Source organism: Dermacentor andersoni, chromosome 1 (genome assembly GCF_023375885.2).
Source record: "Dermacentor andersoni chromosome 1, qqDerAnde1_hic_scaffold, whole genome shotgun sequence".
NCBI classification, from domain to species: Eukaryota; Metazoa; Arthropoda; class Arachnida; order Ixodida; family Ixodidae; genus Dermacentor; species Dermacentor andersoni.
The window spans coordinates 257170563-257191767 of NC_092814.1; the positions used below are offsets into that span (position 1 = coordinate 257170563).

The window sequence follows — 21205 nt, forward strand, 5'->3', positions numbered from 1 at the left end:
GAGCTGCTGCCGCGACGGCACATAAACTTGTTTCGCTGCCTGCCGTCAGCTGCAAAAAAAGAGTTTCAACTAGGGCTGCCGTGTGTTTCCGGCTCCTGTAACAAGCGACTGCCCTCCCTGAAACGCTGCTTTCTGCAGCTGACGGCAGGCGACGACACAAGTTTATTCTTGCGCCGTCACGGAAGCAGCTTGTATCCCCATATAAGCGCGGGCAAAATCCGGCCGACCTCTCCACATTTTCCAGTCATTAAAATACTTCTTTTTTTTTTTTAGAACGCGCTCAGCGAAATATTCAGGACCCTCTATGCTATACTCTCATGCATATGAGGCGTCTGCATCATGGATTGAGTGGTTTTAATGAAAGTTTGAATTGAGTTCTGTGTCAAACATATATAAAGGCGACAGAGAACTTTCGTTTTCCTTCGTGATTTCCTGTTAGACTGCAAAGTAAGTGAAAGAGTGTGGTGCTTGCACGGTGTTTTAGCCCACAGAATTCAGATTCTACCTGACGAACGTTAATTCAAATAACGAGTTGCACGTGTTTTGTCATTGTGTTTATGACATAACTACAACTGAGATTAAGCCTTTCCTGCGACTTACATAGGTTGCGTTTTTTCAGTAAATATGGAGCCGTTTTAGCGATTATCCATGTAATATTCGCGATTACCCATGTAATATTCGCATATGGCAGATACATACGTCTGCGAATCAGACGCATTCATGGTCTCGAGTGCGCAGGTAACATCACTGCCTTATTTGTCTTATATCCAATTGGAAACCAAATACACCATTTTAGTCTGCTGTTTAATACATGGCGTCACTTCGACAGCTACACTACAACTGTACAATTATATGAAACTGGAACGACAATGTACGGATCCATAAAGAGACAGCGAAACAAATTTGTCGTCTGCTCTCAGCCGTCCAACGTGCGATTGGGCAGATTTTCTCGTGACGTAACATGACTTCCGACACGATTTGTTGAGCAAGTGGGGTATGGCATCTCGGGGCATCTCTTTTCATCCTTCCTTTACGAACGCAGAAACATACGTTTGTTGATATTTCAGCTCGGCAACCATGTCCGTGTTATGGCATGAACGTCGAAGATGCCCTTTTTATCATAGTATGAGCCAATTGTGAAAAGATCAAACGTTATAGCCTACTAGAACAACAGCAAGGTTTGTGCGCGTCATTTTTTTTTCTAGTCCGTGAGGTATTTCGATGCATGCACATTGGTCTTCGCGTGCACTGGTGCACCTGTTTCGTCTGTGCGCTGATATTGTCCCTCCACTGTATTTGTTTGTTTGTTTTTTAGCATATAGATTACGTTATTTCTCATAGGTCATGTCGGTGTAATGAGAATTCTTTACAGAATTTCCCCTCGACCGACTGCATACGTTGTAAGCGTATTGCTGCTTTAACTTTGTTTTTAATCTACTAGCATGTTGCCCGCTCGAGTATTATAAACAAAACTTAGAGCACCGCTTGTGCTCGTTGGCTTTCACATGTTTTTAGTGGAAGGCTTGCACCACTTGAGAAGAAGCGTGTCTTGATTTGTTTCTGCTAGTTTGCACTGCTTGTTACTCGTAAACGGCGTCGTGTGTTCTTCGCCTTGGGGTTGTCGCTGCTTCAGCTGCGATGGTCGCGTACGTCGAAACGCTGCCACGGGCTTGCTTTCATCCCAACTTATCACTATGAAAAGCTGAAGCATAGCGCGTGTACTGTGTCTTCGTCGTTTTGACAGTTTCGTTTCTGTTTAATGCTAGAGATGACTTTATTGTGATATATGGAACTACTGTGATCGATTAGAATAGAGCGTAGTGGTAAATCGATGAAGGCCATGTTGTGTGGGCCAGCTGATGTGTGCTGACCGTGTTTCGGTTAATGGTCCGATGACACCGTAAAGTAACCGCACCTCTGAAGTACATCTTGGAACTGTGTAACTAACCGGATGCGTTTGTAGTTGGGATTCAAATTTTTAACCTGGCGGCACCCGCCTTTTTTTTTTATCGTAATCTAACTACGTGTGTAGTGTGATGCTTTTACGAAAGAATGAATGTTTTTAATGATTAATCGTGGAATTAACGCCCGACTTCTGTATGCAAACAGACACTGCATGCATAAAGCAAAATCTTGGCATTAAGTTGTGCAGCTGTTCTTTAACCACCCATTTTATTTACTACCCAGATCTGAACTTTCAACGGATCGGTACTACTGAGTATTTATGTTCAGACAACTGATAAAGCTCGCAAGTCGGGTTCTTTAAAGGAAAGAGAGAGAGAGGTGCTTGAACTCATTACAGAACTGAGGAAATAGCTGTTTTTATTAACTGCATAACTCTCAGTGCCTTGAACTTGCATATTGGACTTAAGCCCATGTACATAAGCAAATGTACACCCTTCGGGGCGTATATTTGCCACACAATAATCGTCATCTGCCTTGCTTGCGTTTCCTCTCTTGGAAACTGCGCTCGCTACTTTCCTGTCGAGAATGCTGTGTCAAGCTGATAACGCGCAAGCCGTTCGTGACTAGGAACTACCGGGCTCGCAGCGTTAAAGAAAGGAAACGCGGGCAAGACACACTCTTAGGCAAAGTTACACCCTTTGGAGTGCCCCTTCTGCCACACAACGATAATCGTTATTTGCCTTGATGCGTTTCCTTTCTTGAAAACGTCGTGCCCACTACTTTCCTGTCGGGAATGCTATCATGCTGATAACGCGCATGCCGTTCGTTACTGGAAAGTACCGGGCTCGCAGCGTTAAAGAAAGGAAACGCATCAAGGCAGATGACGATTATCGTTGTGTGGCAGAAGGGGCTCTCCAAAGGGTGTAACTTTGCCTAAGAGTGCAGGTGACGATTGTTGTGTGGCAAAATACGACCCAAAAGGTGTAAACTTTTTTAGAGCGTTAAAGTGGTTGCACCCTTTGGGGTGTATATTTGTTCCACAACAGTAATCGTCCCTATTTGAAGCAGTAACTTAGCGCGAGTAAGACCACGGAAACAAGAAAGATGGACAAGGACAAGCGCCAAAGGGTGTAAATTTTTTTAAGAGTGAAGATTGTAGAGAGCTTTTGTTTCATGGCAGGCATTCAAAGAAAACACAAAATTGTAGTGCTATGAACTTTGCAGTCCGAGATGCATCTAAGCAGCAGTAGTAGATCTGGAGCTTTGAGCTTTTTTTTTTCTTATTTGTACTGGCTGATGGCACATCATCATTTTCACATGAAAACATTTGTGGTGATCATTCCCTAAGAAAGTTTATCTGTTAATGATCCATAGAAAGGCACCAGAGGTGGTCACTAATTACACTTTCCTACAAAAGTTTTGAGAATGCACCGACTGCCCAAATTTCTTTGCTGCCTAAACATGTAGCCAGAAATTGACGGGAATAGTATATATCAGGTGTCCTTTTTTCGTTTTTTTTTTTCATTATTTCTTTCTCTCTCTCTTTAAATTTCCCTAATAGACTATGCAGAATATTTTTAATAAATTGCCTGCGGCAGATAGCACACTTCTAAATCCTTGAACTGGATTGCTCAGAGGCGGACATTACAGGCACAAAAAATTTAAATGCATAATTTACTAATACCCCACTCACACGGTGCATTTTCAATCGGGATTGAGCCCGATCTGGATCAAACTTATGGATCATGATTGGCTCCCATCTGCAGCTTGCGCCGAAGAGCCAATTGCAGCCGAGAAATTAGATCCAGATCAGGCTCGATCACTATGGAAGGTGCCCCATGTGACGCCTATATAATTAACCAAAGTTCACTAATTAGGTTTTAACTACTTTAGGCCTGTATTGCAATTTACAAATTGTAGCCTGTGAGTTCGCAAAGTGAATCCACTTGAAACAAATTCTGAGGGTGAATCCGGTTTGAGAGAGAGAGAGAGTAAACTTTATAGAAGAGAGATCTGCACTTTCAAACTTTCGGTAAATATGCATTTGTTGTTCCACTTAATTTTTAACAAAATGTTGTTTTATGCATTTAAGCACAAAAATAACAGGAACACCAGTGCATTTCACTGCACACTTTGGGAATGAATATTTCAAAACTAGTGTCATCCTGAAAATTCATTCCAAGTGGATATGCCTTCTTAACTTACCAACTGCAATTCCTAAATTGCAATATGTGCTGAAAATTAATCCATTATAACTTATTTACCTAAGGTTTGATAACTTGTTGATTATGCATTCGATTTGTCATGCAAGTAATGTTTACCTCTTTGCGTAATTCTGCTCAAGGACAAAAATCTTGTTACCTGTTAGAGGTGATATGTAAAAATTCTATATAGACTAAAATAAAACACCTGGTATACACCTGCCTGTGCAAACAACATGGTGCCTCCCTCAATTTTGGTTTCTGTGCCCTGAAGGAAGTAATTATTTTTGCATCCTGGGGGGAAAGCTTCGGTAGCTGCGTATATACATTAACTATTCTTACACTGTATGCTAGCTGTCTAAAAAAATATAATAATAATGCTTTCTTTGCCTGCAGCGTGCCAGTTTGAGCTTGACTGCATTGAACTGTACTTAAACTGTACTTGTGCAATACTTAATGTAGTGTGACCTGCTAGGGCTTGTTGAAGCAATTTTCATTTGTAGGCACTTGTGGTATAGCTACAAGACAATTGCCAAGCCCTGGCAACCATGTGGCTTGTTTGAAGGGTGAGTGGTTAGAGATATTGTCCTACTGAAAGTTAAAAATATACATGTGACTAACAAAAAAAATGCAAGTGTGAGGGTACTTGCAGTATGGAATTCTGACAGAGTAAGGATGATGGCAAACACACATAATTACGCGACTTGTCACAACACTTTATTTTTGCACTTTAATTATGATATTTGAACACCGAGTTTGGTGCAGCAAAGTATGTTCCCATGAAGGTTCCACAAGCCTCAAGTCACATTTTTCGGTGTTCCTACCATGAAGCAATCCTATTTTGACTAGTGCTGCTTTCTGGTGTTCGTTTTCAACTCGTATCAACGTTCAACATGCACTGACATTTGTGTATGACAGCATGGTGTTGACCTGGCTTACTTGGATTGGTGATATCATCTTGAGGCATCCCTAAAAAGCAGAAAGTTTGCTGTGCCAGTGATATGACATGTTCCTGTTGTGGTTTGAGTTTTCTATGCATTACTTGTTGACCTGATTTAGTAACCAGCCCTCAGATCAATGCAGAGAGTGGCATCATATTGAACTTCACAGTGCATTCTTGCTGCTGTGTTGACCGGTCTTCTGTACCATATGAGGATAAACTCAATACACAGGAGAATGTTTCTAGCCTACTGTTGCAGAATTGTACACTGACTGGAACCATTTCTCGGTGTTGCTTGGGTCAGACGCATTATGTTTTCGTGAACACAGACATCCTTGCAAAATTTGAGGCTTGCACAAGAAGGGATATCATTTTGCCATGCTTGTTTTTCAACACAATTGTTAATGTTGCCATTCACAGGTTGTGCGTCGTCGGGGCTGTGGCATGGCTTGGCACAAGTGTGGTGCATGTGGAAAGCGCTTTGCTTTTCTCAAGAGCCTGGAAGAACACCAGCGCACACACTCCACAGGCAGCCCTCCTCCTGAAGCCTTTGAGTGTGAGCTGTGTGCACTCAAGTTCAGTGTTCTTTCTGAATATCGATCCCACACCAGCCAGCACCACTGTGGCCAGACATCACCAGATGGCTGCGCAGCTGGGGATCGGTCATATGCACTTGACGAGGAGGACACCGATGGTCAGTACTCAGAGACACCGCTGAAAGGCTTTGAATGCCAAGGATGCGCCAAGAAGTTTGCCACAGCATTTTCGCGTGAGCGGCACTATCAGCGCAAGCATGCCACCACACCATGTTCCCAGGAGCGACGCCGCTACCACATCAAAGACTACAAGGTTGGCCGTAGCCTTGTCATTGCAAGAACAGTACGGTAGCATGGTTGGCTCGTGTTGCATCACCTCAAGTGTCGTAATCGAAGCGGTCTTGTTCCAGCTATGTGTCAGAGGTACACAAAATGTGAAGGAAAATGGGACATTCATTTTGTGTGCTGGCAGAGCATTTGACAGAAAAGCTCAATTTTTCAGGCATATTTTCGCTACCCTTGTCTGTTTTTAAAGCTGCTTGATAATTCAACCTATTTTTGATGCAGATAAATATTTGAATTTGAGGAAAGCACCTCCTAATAAACCTTACGGGGTTGTCTTTATGAAAAATTTGCAGGCCACTGTGCATTTGACCAGAACTCTGTGTAATGTAATGCAGTTTCTGTAGCATTCTTGGAGCTACAGAGCTTGAAAGAGGGAAAAGGACCATGCTTAACCTCTGCAAAGTTTTGAAGCATCTAGAATGCTGCAGGAGACTCACACTTTGCTTTGGCCCATTGCAGTCATGTATTAAGAGGAAGCTTTAGCTCGGGCCCAACTCTGATGCGGCCTACTCAAATACATGTAAAACACAAAAATGTTTTGTGAGATAACCCCTGGACCGATATTAATGAAATTTGTTGCATTTGAGAGAGAAACTTAAATTCTAGTGACAGTTGGATGCAGAATTTCGATTTAGCGCCTGAATTTTATTAAAAAGATTTTCAAATATTCGAAAGCTTGAAAGAAATAGAAGCACGAAGTTTACAAATTAATAGCCTTGCATCAAGAACAGATATCGCGGTTCTGTAAACGGCATCCATTAGATCATTTAAAGCAGACAAATTCTATATGTCAATTTATATTTTACGTGAATTTGTTACGTTATCTACAGGGGTTCTGCAAAAGTTGTATTTCCATATTACTAAATTTTTTTCAGATTCCTGTGTAACATATCAATTTTGTCCGCTCTAGGTGTACTATCAGATGCAATTCACAGAATTGTGATATCGTTTTTCATTGCTGAGTTAGAGTTTTAAACCTGATAGTGTTGCTTTCTGAAAATTTTCGATTTTTCCAAATTTTTAATAAAAAATTGACGACCTAAATAAAAACTTTAAAACAGTCACTAGATTTCAAATTTTTCTTTTAAATGCAACAAACTTCGCCAAATTTGGTGCACTGGTTGCCGAGAAAAACGAATTCTCCTTTTACATGTATTTAGATAGGCGCACCTAAGCCAAAGCTTCCTTTTAAGTACCCTGCGCACTTGTGACCGTGGCTGTACAATGGACCATGCTGCAGTTACTGTAGCTTCAAATGTGCAGCTCATATTGGTGTTATTGCATGGTTTGTCATTACATACTTGCTGTTTGTCACGCATTTCAGTGTGCCCCCAGTTTTGTTTAGTAATTGTATCAAACTTCACAGCAAGCAGCTTTTATAAAGTATCACATGAAAATAACTTTATATCATAAGTGCATGTAAGTAGCTTGGCTACATTAATAATGAATCAGTACGACATTGTTTTGTTTTACTTCTTTGTAGCTATGAATGGTTCACTTGTCTGTTTAATCTTTTTGTTGCATTGCACCGATGCCATGTCTTTTCACTGCTGCTTTGTATTCGTGTGAAAGGAAAAGAGATTGAGAAAGCTGCATGTAAGCAATTGGCTAAACATTTGTGCTGAACAAATATTTGTTGTCTTCACTTTTAAAGTTAATACTGTGAACAGTTATGGTAATACATATTGTATTGCATGTCTTGGTTCCTCAGTGTGCTTGTTCTATAACCCTAGGATCTTTTTTGTTGTGCCGATGTGGCCCCTGAGAAAACATAGTGTACTAGGCAGTGTGTTACTGAACAGTGCTATAGGTTCTGCTGAGCTATATCCTACAGTGTAGGTATGTGCACATTGAGTCTTTGCCAGTACAGGTCAAAGGGCATGTGCATAGCAGAATTAATGGTAAATGCTCAAATGTGCACACTTTCTTTTTTTTTAACTGCTGCATAGGAGGACAAGAAAGGAGCTCAGGTCCACAAGCACAGTGGACATCTGTGAAGCCATATTCTTGAATATGCTGAACTTTGTGGGAATATTTGGTTGGTTTCTTACCAACACTAAAGATTAGTGGAAGAGAACCAGGGGTCAGTGACATTCACAGCAATCTTAGTTCATGACACTGTCACTGGCCGGCTACCTTCACTCTCATGATCATGTTTATCATGTTCACTATCATGATAAATCAGCACACTTGCTCCAGCATACAAACAACTGAGTATATGAGCCCAGTTCTCTTGCACTTTCTAATAATACGAAACTTTTGCTGTGATGACAGGGGCAAGAAGTGACTGTGGTCGCAAGAGCAGCCCATACAAGACCCTGCTGTCTCTTAAAAAGCAGTTGTGAGAATTTCCCCCGAAATCAAAAGCAGCATTAAGTGAAAAAGATGCTAGCTTATAAAGTCCATGGGGGGGCCCTGATAAGCTGCTGCTAATGATAGCAAGCTGTCATTAAGCCAGTACTATTGCCTTGGGATGCTGTTTCAAATTCATCAGCATAGTTTTCTTAGCTGTATCAAAGTCACTGAAAAATTTATGAACACAAGAAACAAATGTAATGTTTTTGCTGTGGCAGTTAAATTATTTTCACAGCAAATCAATGATCATTAAGAAATGTTGAAGCAGACATGTTGTCTAGGCTAGCCATATAGGTCTACTGTCTGGATGCCTGCTTGTGAATTTGTACATGTGACCATGAACTTTTTTTCTTTTGCACCCCATTTTTGTAATATTACCAACTTAATATTTTTAAATAAGTTTGGTGACTTTGATGCCTTGAGAATGGCAGCTGATAGCACAATGTAAAAGCAACTTTTAAGCAAACCAAAAAAACACTTCTCTGCTTGTATACGGGATATTAAATGTACAATACACAAGAGCAGCTAGTGACCATTACGCTGTGAAAAAAAAAAGACAATTAGCATGTCTTCAGTTATTGCTATCCCTTTTTTTACTGCATTTTTAAATCAAAGCTTGGTTTCGAAATAATCTGAGTACATTGTTGGCACTGCTTATTTCTGGTTTCTGCTGTCTTGTACAAGTGCAAGAGAGGGAGTGTTTAAGCTGAGGTTTGAGGACATCTTGATCGACAGCAAAACATATATCTAAAGGTATATTGTAAACTTCAAAAAATGGTATGCAAGGCAGACTGATAAATATTTTGCCATTGGTTTATATATATGTGAGCCACTGATATTTATTTACTGAAAAGAAAGTTGAAGTACTTTTGTGTCATGTTCAAAAAGCTTCTTGTGCATCTTTTTCATGAGGTGTATGAACAGTGCACTGCCACTGGCCAATTGTTAAATTCTGTGAATACAACCCCTTGTTTCCGGTTAAGCGAATTGGTATGAATTGGTGCACGAGTATACATATGGCATAATAGCCTTACTACCAGAAAAATGTCTCCAGTGATGTGTGGGGACATCACCCTTGAGTAGACAAAAAAAAAAAAAGACATTAGCTGTGTGCTTAGCTATATCATTATACAGATGTGCACCCAAAATATTCGCAAGAAACTGTAATTTTGTTTTAGAACAGCTGCACCCCTGGATTGGAAAAAAATCCTTAACCACTACAAGCTACAGTGTGCTGCTTTGGTATAGTTTTATTCACTTGAATACTTTCTTGAAAGAAATGAAATGCTTTTTATTTGTTTTGTACAAAATGTAATTTTCCATTTCACTTGCCTGAATAACAAATTTTAGAAACATATCATGCTGCTGATTATTGGACAGTGCATTGCATATCCCAGTAACAGCAGTCAGGTTTCAAGTGTTGAAATGAAAAACAGTCCAATATTACAATCTATGCTGAAGAGCTGAAAATGATCTGGATGAACAATGTGGGCGCTAGTTGGAATTGGCTGGTGCAGGACAGGGTTAATTGGAAATCGCAGGAAGAGGCCTTCGTCCTGCAGTGGACATAAAACAGGATGATAATGATGATGATGATGATGATGATGAACAACTGTACGATTTTCTGCTCTTGTTTTTGTTCTTTGTCTCAGTCCAGATGTTGCTTCAAGGTAGCAAATTCAATTAATAATTTCTATTATTATAAACTGATATAGCCATGTGGCCATTGTTGAAACAGGTGCAAGCAATGAAATATTAATGTGCAATTTTCACTATAATGAACACTTAATATTTGCTTGCCATAGCACTGAGAGTAGAATTCAGTATGGAATGGTTGTTCTGTTTATCATGGCAGCCAATATAGCATGACAGATATTCTGCATGCTGAGATTGCTTTTTAAACAGGCTGCACAACACTTTGTTCGCAAGTCTGTGATTTCCAGCTGTCTCGTCACAACTACATTCATTGATAAATTGTTAATGCCATGGTACTTTGGCCTATTGACATCCTTGCCTTTCAGTAATATTTTTCTGAGCCCTTTTGAGGAGATGCCTCTGTAATTTATAAGTTAAGTGACAAAACAGTCCAATTTTCATTCCTGTGCTACACTAGTTGAAAGCAAGGCAGCAATGTTACAAATTTAACTAATTATATAATATGTAGTGAGTGTGAGCAGTAAACTTAGTACCTTAATCACTTGCTTTGCAATTTTTGACAGTGCTGTTTTATGACTTTTGAGAGTTGCACTTCGCTTTTCTAATGCACCCAGTTTGGATAGCCTATTTTTCATCTACTCGACTGGTTATTCAAGCTCACTTTTTGCATTCTGATGTGATGTTAAGACTGAATTTGGTGGCTCACAGAAAAAAAAACCTTGTAGTGGCCGGGCAAAGTGGTGGCAAAAATGTGGGAAGGTAGCAGCAGTTTTTAAAAGCAGTTTCTTTTTTCTTCTTTTTTTTTAATGGCTAAAGTGCTGTCAACGAAATAAGTGCTCAAGTCTGCAACTGATTTTCAACTTTTGTTTGTGCAATGCTGTGTTGTCTTGCTTACATATATATATATTTCAAATGACTTGGATTCTCCCACATGTTCGGCAACTTGTCGCATGATGTCTCATAGCCCCAATCTTAATAATATTCTGTCTAAGTTGATCTTGCATGAAATTCTGCTTCTGAAATTCCTTTTGTAGTTGCTTCGAGAAGCTGAAGGCAGCAAATAAGGGAGCTGTATATAATGTGTGTGCACATCTTCGGTATTGCAAGAGCGCAGGTGCATGACAACCATGTAGTCGTAACGGGCATAAGGTCAAGTATGTGATTACTTGAGTTATGACTGGCCAAAATATATAGGAAACGAAAGTAACACTGAATTTTTCTTAAAGAAATGTGGATGCTTGTTCGGAAGTAGAAACTTTGTTTCTATGCACGAGACCAGACAAATTGCAAGTCACATTGCTTAGAGGAGATGAAAGAAGGGATAAAAAAATCCATGCTAGCTTTCTGGTATTAAATTTATGTATCACTATTTGAGGGCTTTTATGTATATTGGCATACAAGTTAAGGGGATTCTAACAAGAAATGCTTTACTATTTCATTTATGTGCGACTGTTGTGTTGTAAGTAACCGCTTACATATGTTTAAATGTGTTTGTAATAATCATTTATGACTTTTCAACTGTTCACACTAGTTCTGTGCTTCAACAGTATTGAAGTCATGGATGATGTTTGTTTCGAAAGTGCCACATTGAACACTGTTCGACAGCTAAGTCATCTATGCATTCCTTTCAGCTCCTTGCAAGACGTTCTTTTTGCAAGTCATAGAGTTGGAGAAACGGTGGCTTTTGAGTCAGCCAGTTTGTTTTTAAGTGTTGCTGTGGCCTGTAGTTCTCACTTACTGCGACAAAATTTGCCAGCATACACAATATTTACCACAAACCACTGCCCCATTTGAGAGAATACTGAGGCAAGTGAGAAATAGTTGATTCAAGAATCGAGACAAGTGATTTCTGCATAATTGTTTTGTTAAGAGTGCTTTTCACTTAACTTCAGGAATGTTTTTTTTTATTGATGGTGCTTCTTATGATAAATGGGGTTGGCAACAAAAGATGCAAAAGCAAACTGCAGATCGTGATGTCACCTTGGAATTTTTGCACCAGCTTCGCATGACATCATTTGTTTTGATGCTTTTGATAGTGTCTGCTTTGGACTAGTTAACTGTTTATTTATGTAGAAAAACTTTACATTGAATTTGGAATAAGCAAAAAACACAATTTGGAAACTTCTGGGAACATTTCCTGCATAAAGATGTGTCGAATACGTGACTATAACATGAAATCCACGACATCACACTAAAGGCATTGGCACCATGAATCAGGTAGTAAATTCAAAAATGAAAGTTTATAGTCAGCTACTGGAAAAATTTTACTGGCACTACACAAGTTAAACACAAGTTAGGCAAGTTGGTACATGTAAATGAACAGGAAACCAGTAAAAAAGACTCTTGCGCAAGAGGAAAACTTGACAGAATGAGTGGTGGACTTACAACTATGCTGGACTTACAATTACAAAAGCGGAAAACCAGTGAAAAAGATGTGTACACAAGGGAAGAAGTGGACAGGGCGAGTGCTGTTTTAAGTCCAGTGCTTATCCTGTCCACTTCTTCTCTTGTGTAAGAGTCATTTTCACTGGCTTCCTGTTCATTTACAAGTACTGTACTGTATGGTTTGTTGTTACCAAGATCCTACTCAGTGGTTGCACCTTAGTGTTTGTATCAGCACTTTGTGTTTGCTTGTCCAAATAAGAGCTGCACAAATCTAGCTTTGCTTAGTTGTTGTAGTTGTTGCATACTTTTTTTAGGCTGCTAATTTTCAAGGCTCTGTATACAGAGAAAGCACAGCTAGGAGTAAGGTTGGATTGTTTTGGTACAAATGTAACAGCCATATAAAATTTCCATGTATGGGAACAAATGTTCATGTTTAGGCTGGAATGCCAAACTTTATGCTTTGCTTAATATATTTTACATAAAGGGGGTGGGGAGGGGGAGTGGTGAAGTGTCCTTCTCGTTTTGGCACCCGGCAAAAACTGCAAATTGACAAAGGCAGTCCACAAGAAAGTTCCTTTCATGTAAATAATGTAATCGATCAAAATGCTAGCCTTGTGCAGTCACATCATTTTATTATTGAAGGTTGTAATTCTTGTTTCTGCATTGTGCATGTGTGGGCGACCATTTTAAATAAATTAGTTATTAAAGTTAAATAAAACATATTCTAAATCAGCAATTTTTGTATAGTAGCTGTGATAGCACTCCCAACTGCGCATCTTTAATTCTACCTGTTTTTATCAGTTTCGTTTGCCACTTGCTAATCGGCAGTTCTTTTTGAAAAAGTCCGAGTTTGTTACACAATGTGGGGGGAAAGAAGTTATTGGTTTTCCCAGTTGGAAGGGCAAATGTGTTTGTTTCTCGGAAAAGAAATACATATTATGCACACCATTCTAATTTATAAAAGGTGTTCACTTTAGATGAGAAAAGAACCCATAACATGTACCTCGGTTGTCACTTTTTACAGCCATTGTAAACTGCAAATTTGCCTTTTTCTTTTGGTAGAATACGTGATGTATTTGTTTACTTATGAAATTATTCTATACATATTCCCAGAATAATTTCCCAACATGGGAAAATAGTTTTGAAATTATAAGTTGACTTGTCGAAACGTTGGCTCTGGTTTTCGCCTTTCCCCATTTTGCTCACTGTCTTGAATTTTCATCTCCTGCCTTCCCCATGTTCTCCCTAAAAGTAGTAAAAGAACTGATCTAGTTTGTTTCAGTAAACTTGCGAAGTTAGAGTTATCGTAATTTATTACATAATTCATTCGTGTCACTTTCCTGAAATTTGTCTTATAGAAGAGTCATTGCGTAGTAGGAGCATGCGAATTTTGGCATGGTTTTGTGGTCTGATTTCACATACAGAAATGGCACTTCATGGCTCTTTTTTCTGTTGCCACCTTATGCTTGAGTTATGTGTTGCTATTGTTGTTGTAAAAGTGACTGGAAAGTACATGTAGCGCTGAACAATTTGAATCCCAAAATTTTGTACAGTAATTTCAGATGCCATGCCAGATGTACCAGCATTTTGCTCTAGAACAATAATGCATCACATTGTCTTCTAACTCAATGAAGGGAGGTTCGAAACTATATACCTATGATTTTTTTTTATGCACAGCTGGCATCTATTGAACCCTACAACACCACTGTATGGGGCATATTTTTTTTCTTTTCAAGAATAATTAAGGCTTATGCACATAACTGTATGTACAGGCAGCCACAGTTAATTTTGTAACAAGTGAAATTTGTGTCTTGTTTATATTTGGTCACTCTAGAATGTAGAACATTTCTTGAACAAGTTTTGTCTTTTAAATCCTGTACATATGTAGAAATTTGTTTTTATTGCAACAAAGAGCTCCAACAAAAGATTTCAGTTATATTTGCAGAGGTGCCTTTTACAGTTGCTGTTATTGAATTTTGACTACTTCATTTTACTACCAGAAACATAATGTAAGTACCTTGTATATATGTAAATAATTCATTCAAGCTGGTTTTAGTCGTCATACACCTCATGCATGCTTTTGATGCACATGTATATAAGTTGACATTATGAATAAACTACTGATAATCAACATTCTGTGTGAGGAAGTGTACTTGTTTTACATTCATGTCATTTTAATTCAAGTTTAGCGAAATTAATTTGCCCATTTGGCTCTCGTTTCACTCAAAGAATATCAATACAGGAGTTACATATGTCAGCAAGAAGAGAAATTCTCAAGTTTTATTACTAACTTATGAGTTCTCAATATGAGCAAATTTTTCTCCTTCATACATACATTCGGACAGTGCTTCAAATGTGTCCTTGTGCACTAGTGACTAGAGCATGTTGTATTTGATGCTGACCACGGAAGCCGTGATCCACATCTTGCATCAGGGTTAAACAAAAGTGGTGGCACACAGATTTAGTCTTTAAAATAAATCAAAAGAAAAAAATTCTGCAGAAACTATTGACGATGATTGCCAATTAAGCGAACAGCCAAACATTTCAAGAAAGCTATTCGCTTTATTAAAGGAATGGTGCACTTGACAGCATACATTCTTTGCAGGGAGGACATTTAGGTCGCGTTTGTTTCATTGCATAATTCTATAGCGAACAGAGCCATTAGCCAGGACACCTGTAGCCGTAGTATAGGTGGATGGCATGTGCATCTCGAAGAGCTATAATATTTACCGTTAAGCAAAGAGTGCACCCTGCAACTTGGTTGTGCGAGCGCACATGCTCTTTGCATTGGCGCCTTTATCAGCGGTGAAAGTCCGATCATCGTTTACGAAAACAAGCAAAACAGTCAAATAAAGCTATTAACCTTAAAAATGTGATAGCACCAAGAACATGTGAATGTGAACAAAGAAGCAGGCACTGAGGCCTACGCAATCCAGAGTCCCGTTCACAATCCATTTGCTCATTTATAATTTCAGGGTACTTCCAAGACGGGCACAGATCACCAGGCTGCCCAGCACACCTGCGGGCAGATGGATCCTACGAGAAATAGGCGTCGCGCCTCGGGAGATCGAGTGTAACAGCCACGGGCTAACACCCGACCAGAGGAAAAAGATCAGGGCAGCCCCTCTTCCCAGAAATATGAATCCAGAGCACAACATCGACAGAAGACTTGCTCGAGCCAAAGCAGTCCTTCGACAGGCAGCCGCCTCCGGGAAAGCATGCTGCTTTACGGACGCAGCCAAATATCCTGGCAGACGAGCCTATATAGCAGCGGTGGTCAACAAAGATGGCACAGTCATCAACGTGTGCACGGTCCGCACTGATAGTCCTGAGGTGTTCGAGCAGGCGGCCATCAGCCTTGCACTCCTAGAAGACGATAAAAGCTTGGTATACTGCCAAGAGGGCAGTTCTGTTCTTCGGAACAGGGAGCGTATCCCCGATCGTCGGCAGAATACTTGGTACTCATCACCTCACCCCACACTACATCAATTGGTTCCTGGCACACATGGGACCATTGGAGGGGCCGCTCACTAACCTCAACAAGATGGCACACGAGGCCGCATGAGACCTAACTCACCATGCGAGCTCGGACTCCCTCTCGGCAGGATGGGAAAGCGAGCGTGACCTCCTCGTCACTTACAACGATCGCACCCAGCATTATAAGTTAGTCAAGAGAACCATGCTGCTGCCGCACAAAGCACTCAATAAAGCACAAGAAGTCGCATACAGGTGGCTTCAGACAGGCACCTACCCATGCCCGACCTTCCTGCACAAAATCTTTCTGGACGCGCACTGTCACAATGCCTGTCGCTACTGTAAGGATATAGATAGCCTTGCTCACATGCTCTGGGGTTGCCGCCTGGTGCCGGTGGCCAGGACCACCAAGGAAGAGTGGGACCGAGCTCTATGCAGCTTGGATCTTGAAGCACAGCTCTGGGCTGTCCATCGGGCCCGCGACGCGGCGGAGGGGCATGGCCTCTCTGTCCCAATGTGGGAGCGGCCCGCTGTGCACTAATCGCACGCACCGACGGACCTCAAAAAAGTTATTCATCCATCCATCCATCCATCCAAGACAAAGTGCTTTGCGCACTGGTACTGCAAGATTGGATCTTGCGGGCAACAGGGAATCGGCCACCGGATTAGCATGTTAAAGGGACCCTGAAATGATTTTGACGATTTTCTACAAACGTACTGAGTCGTTAGAGTAGTTCCTTCTGATCATTAATTGACACATCTAAGTGCTCGGCATAAAGCGTGTAATTTATTATAAGGTTTTAAAGATGCACATCGCTGCCGATTGCTGCACACTGTCGGCAGAATATTAAGCTGCCCCTACCCATATGACGGAAATCACCCATATGACGTCAGTGGGGCGAGCTATCCGACTGGCTGACCAGGGCGCATGATCGATAATTTTTCCAACTTTATGGTAAACAAATGATGTTCGTAATAGTTGGAATGTTAGTTAATTTGTTTTTATAAAAAGAAGTAACATAAAGAGAATGCACAAGAAAAATTTTTCAGTACACTTAAGCACTTCCGGCACACAGGAAGTGTCGTCTGCTTGTGTTACAACGTGCTCCGTCTTTGACGAGCGCTCCGCCGTCAGTGTCGGTCTGTCTTTTCGTGAGCGCTATGATTCGACTTTGTTGCATTGTGGACTGCAAACGTAGCAACTGGTAACATGTCAAGCTGCGACATCCTGTCTCTCTGCAAGCCAGTAGACGAGCGGACTGGCTGCAGCGCATTGGACAGCCGCTATCCGATGGGCGCCAGGATTTGCGCGGTTGCGGCCGTCACTTTACACCGGAAGATTACTAACGCAATAGCGTTTCGCGAGTCCAGTATTAGGGTAAACGCAAGCGCAAGGGGACAGGGCCTGGCCGTGTCCCCTTGCGTGTCGTTTCAGGGGATGAACAGAAGCGCAAATGTGAATGGTCTGCACGGTGCAGCCACCAGGTGGCATAGAGCTCAACCAAACACAGTATATCAGTAAGAAAATGTATTCTTCTTTGCTGCTGGTGTAAATTTTTCGCAGGAGTGTAATCGTTAACACATTGTTTTTGTAAATGTTTAAAATATTTTACACTGGGTTAGAGCAATATTAGCTCTTTCTTTGGCAGGTTAAGCTCTGCGCCAGCGGGTGGCTGGACCGTGGAGACCGATCAGGCAGCTCACGTACATCTACGCTAAAGTTCGTTCATCAGCTTGAGTTTATGCCTCCACCATTCCGTCGAAACGTTCGGCTAGTGTGTGATTACCGGAATACCAGACACGTTCGGCGCTACAACAGAATGCTTGCAACGCACGCTGTTTCGATAGCTCTCGCCTGGGGTCAACGGCCAAGCGGCTAGCAGAGAGGTGTCGTGCAGGCGGGGCGGGCTCCAAAACAACCGGAAGTGGACGATGTGACGTCGCATCGTGACGCAGAACCAGTGAAGGCGGAGCTTAGCCTGGATCGCTCGGCAAACGAGTTGAGGAGGAAAAGCATGGCTAGGGAGGAGGGTAACATGTAATCGCTTGTAGCTCCATTAATATGTAACGCTTCACTTAAATTGTGGTGCGAATGTTCTACTTAAGCTGTACCCTACGCGTCTACAAAATTTGTCCGAACTATTTCAGGGGCCCTTTAAGAAAAATAACTCATTATATATTTGTTTATTTGCAGAATACTGTGAACCATGTACAGGTCCAAGCAAAGTAGATACAAACATATAAACACAAGAATAAAGTAACACATGTCATTCAGTAATGTGATCAATTGGGTTCAAAAACGAGTTCCAGCCAATAATGGTATATGGGGAAAATGTATGTTTAAACACCTCTGTACACACAACATATGAGGCCGAGGAGTGGCGTTCCTGGTGTCGCGTGTATCTAGATGTTTGAGATGTAGTGAAGGTTGTATAAATTTATTGCTAATCAGTGATGAAAGGAAGTCAAGGCATACATTTTTTCTGCATAAAGCAAGCAACTGTATACAGTTTGATATTACGAGTTTGGGCTGTGAATCAAACTGTGACAATTTATGATAAATAAATCTAACTACTTTTCTATATAGTGTTTTAGGTTGCTTTATGTTTAAGTTGGTAGAGGTATCCCAGACTATACGTGCATACTCAAGTGTAGGCCAAATAAGTTGTGTAGATGAGGTGTGGCACCAGCTGGATAATTTCATAGTTTGTACCTGAGTAAGCAGAGTTTATGAAAAGTTGATTCGCACACGTCAATATAGATTGTGTTAAAACTAATGTGTGGTAAAATGCTGCGTGATTTCCCTCGTCTGAAATTCTACGACCATGAATATTAAGCTGTGTAAAGGGTATCGTCTTCTCACTTATGAAGGTGCCAAAACTGTTGGTTCATTTTTTATGAAGTTCAGTAGCCCCAGTGGAAAATCATTATCTTTTGAAGCATGTAAACCACATGCAACCTGTTCACTCACTGAAGGTGACTGCACATGTCACTTTTTTATTCACTTAAGCTTGTGATCCTGTTGAATGAGGTAACTTGGCATCCAGGGTGCCTGCTTATGAATTCTTTTCCATTTGTTTGGTACTAAAGAATCTAAACATCGAAAGCACATCTCAACTTTTGCCAAAAAACATGGGAATCACTGTCACTGTAATCAAGAAAACAACATTTGAGGTGCTCTATAATGTGTCACTAACAAGTGAATAATCCTTAACCAAACAGAAGGCTTTTGTCGCATTTACTACGACTAGTAAATGACAAAGAAGCACTAACATGACAACTGTCAGACAGTCCCTGCTCTATAGAAACAGTAAATTAGAAAAATGGAAGGTGCAATAAATCATAAATCAACATGATCCTTGCTCCTGTAGTGGTTTACAGTCAACTTGCATTAAGTTATGCACAAGCATAATGTTATAGATACTGCTAATATGCTTGTTATAACTTTCAGGGGCTTTTAGACTGTCCCAATGGACACCGGGTAGGTTAAAATCGCCAATGATAAAAATTTTGCATTTCTGGTAATGGATATAAAAGCGTTTTAGTTTGCTTAAGCACTCTGGCAATACACCAGGAGGTCTATATAATGCAAGATAAACTGATTATCTCAAATATGGGAGCTTAGTGCATAAATTCTCAATATCAGTAATTTCATCCACTAAAGTACATTCAGTGGTGCTTCTATGCCAACAGCAACACTCTCCTCTAGGAAACATAACTGCAGTAAATTTTGCACTCTGGAGGAAAAATTGTCATTTCATCGCGTAGCCCTATCTCAATAATTGTGAGATTCAGGTGATGAAGTAAAGCAATTTCGAATGATTCACTTTTACTGTATAAACTATGCGCATTTTTGTTGATCGTGCACAACTGCTTTTCTGCAGAGTATTTGCATCAAGGTGGAGATTAGGTACTGTCATTGTTTCTATATTTTCCCACATTTCCGACTAGCCTCATCCCACACAAGGATTTGCCTTTCAACTAAGTTGATTATGAAGCGGTTACACTTCGCTCTGTTCTTTTTCAACTTAAGCACTTTCCCAGAATAGTTTTCACTTCTTTAAGTAGCTTGCGAGTAATCTTTTTGAATAAATATAGGAGATCCTTGTTTTCTTACGTGATTGAATATGAGCTTTTTTTCATTAAAAGCTTGGCTGTAAACGACAGGTTGCTTAACATGCTGTTTGCAAAGTCTATAAATGTTCCCTGCTGACACACAGTAGTGTCAGTCTATATTTAAAAAAGAAAGACACACAAACTGCTTTATCCTTTAGATGCAATTCTGTTTCACTAGGACTTTCAGGAATTCCGTGTATACTTAGGTTTAATCTCCCATTTGTCTTCTAGTTTAATCAGCATTGTTGTTTGAACTTTTAAGATGGGCTAAATGAATTCAGAGTAGAGATTTTATTTCGTTGTGATAAAGAATGGTTCATAATGCTTCTCCTGCCAAATTATTTTGAGTTATTGCCCCTTCCTAGTTATCAGTGAGTCAGGACTTCAAAGAAAAAAAAAATGCAATTGTATTGCGTTTATCGTAATCTTTTGCTGCCCGCCTTATTGTTTAACCCTTTCAGCGTCACTGATGTACCGGTACATTTATACATTTATATTCCTTTTGACATTCCTTTTGAAAGATAAGAATGCGAGGACCACACTTAAGAGAGCATTTTCCCTTATCAGTGTCATTTTTTTCATTTCTGCGCAAGCAAAAAGAAACAGTTGTGTTCATTTTATAATAGCAACAACGCTGGGGGTGCATCTCCTCCAAAAAAAACCCAACACAAAAAGGGTTAATGGGAATTCTAAATGTTCATGTTATGTAGCCTTTAAGTTCGGACTTCTAGTGAAGGATAGATAGTTATGCTCTTTTACAAGATTGGTATTGGTGCATTTCATAATTTTTATAATGATTGCTCCCATAACAATTTGCACCTCTCTCCAGGAGAAGCAATGAGCAGATGGGCTTATTCCTTTGGAAACAGTTGAAAGCACTGCGAACCAGACATGCAAGCATGCAGTGAAGTGCATGAAGTCATTTTTTTAATGTGTTAGCATTAGGTGTGTCAAAGTGGAAAAAAAATGTGTGTGTGAAGTGTGGGAGGCCAGTCGCGTGGTAGAGGCAGAGAGGTGATAGGGAGAGCTTAGAAGTGTGTGTGTGTGTGTGCGCGTGTGTGTGCGTGCGTGCGTGTGTGCGTGTGTGTGTTAGAAGATAGCAGCATTTGCCGGTCCAAGGCAGGTGCATAAGTGCCTCCACCAATGGGCACTCGCTCTAGACTGACATCATGAGCTGCACGACTGGTGACCCCACCGACGGAGAACATGGCAGCCCGCGCTTGGAACTTGGCTGAGTCACATCTGTGGGACTATTTCTTTAGTCGCAGGGGCAATCAGCTGCCGTGCTTTGG

General features: G+C 40.6%; 1 protein-coding gene across 1 annotated transcript; it reads left to right on the plus strand.

The window, feature by feature from the left end:
- The first annotated feature begins 992 nt into the window (after nt 1–992).
- On the plus strand, nt 993–14459 carry LOC129381031 (uncharacterized). Its single transcript, XM_072284297.1, has 2 exons — nt 993–1178; nt 5467–14459. The coding sequence occupies exon 2, from the start codon at nt 5491–5493 to the stop codon at nt 5932–5934; it is 444 nt and encodes a 147-aa protein (XP_072140398.1). The 5' UTR covers nt 993–1178; nt 5467–5490; the 3' UTR covers nt 5935–14459.
- Nucleotides 14460–21205: the final 6746 nt, after the last annotated feature.

Bases quoted from the DNA above. Each gene is read 5' to 3' on its own strand.
- LOC129381031 (XM_072284297.1), top strand. From the start codon at position 5,491: ATGGCTTGGCACAAGTGTGGTGCATGTGGAAAGCGCTTTGCTTTTCTC.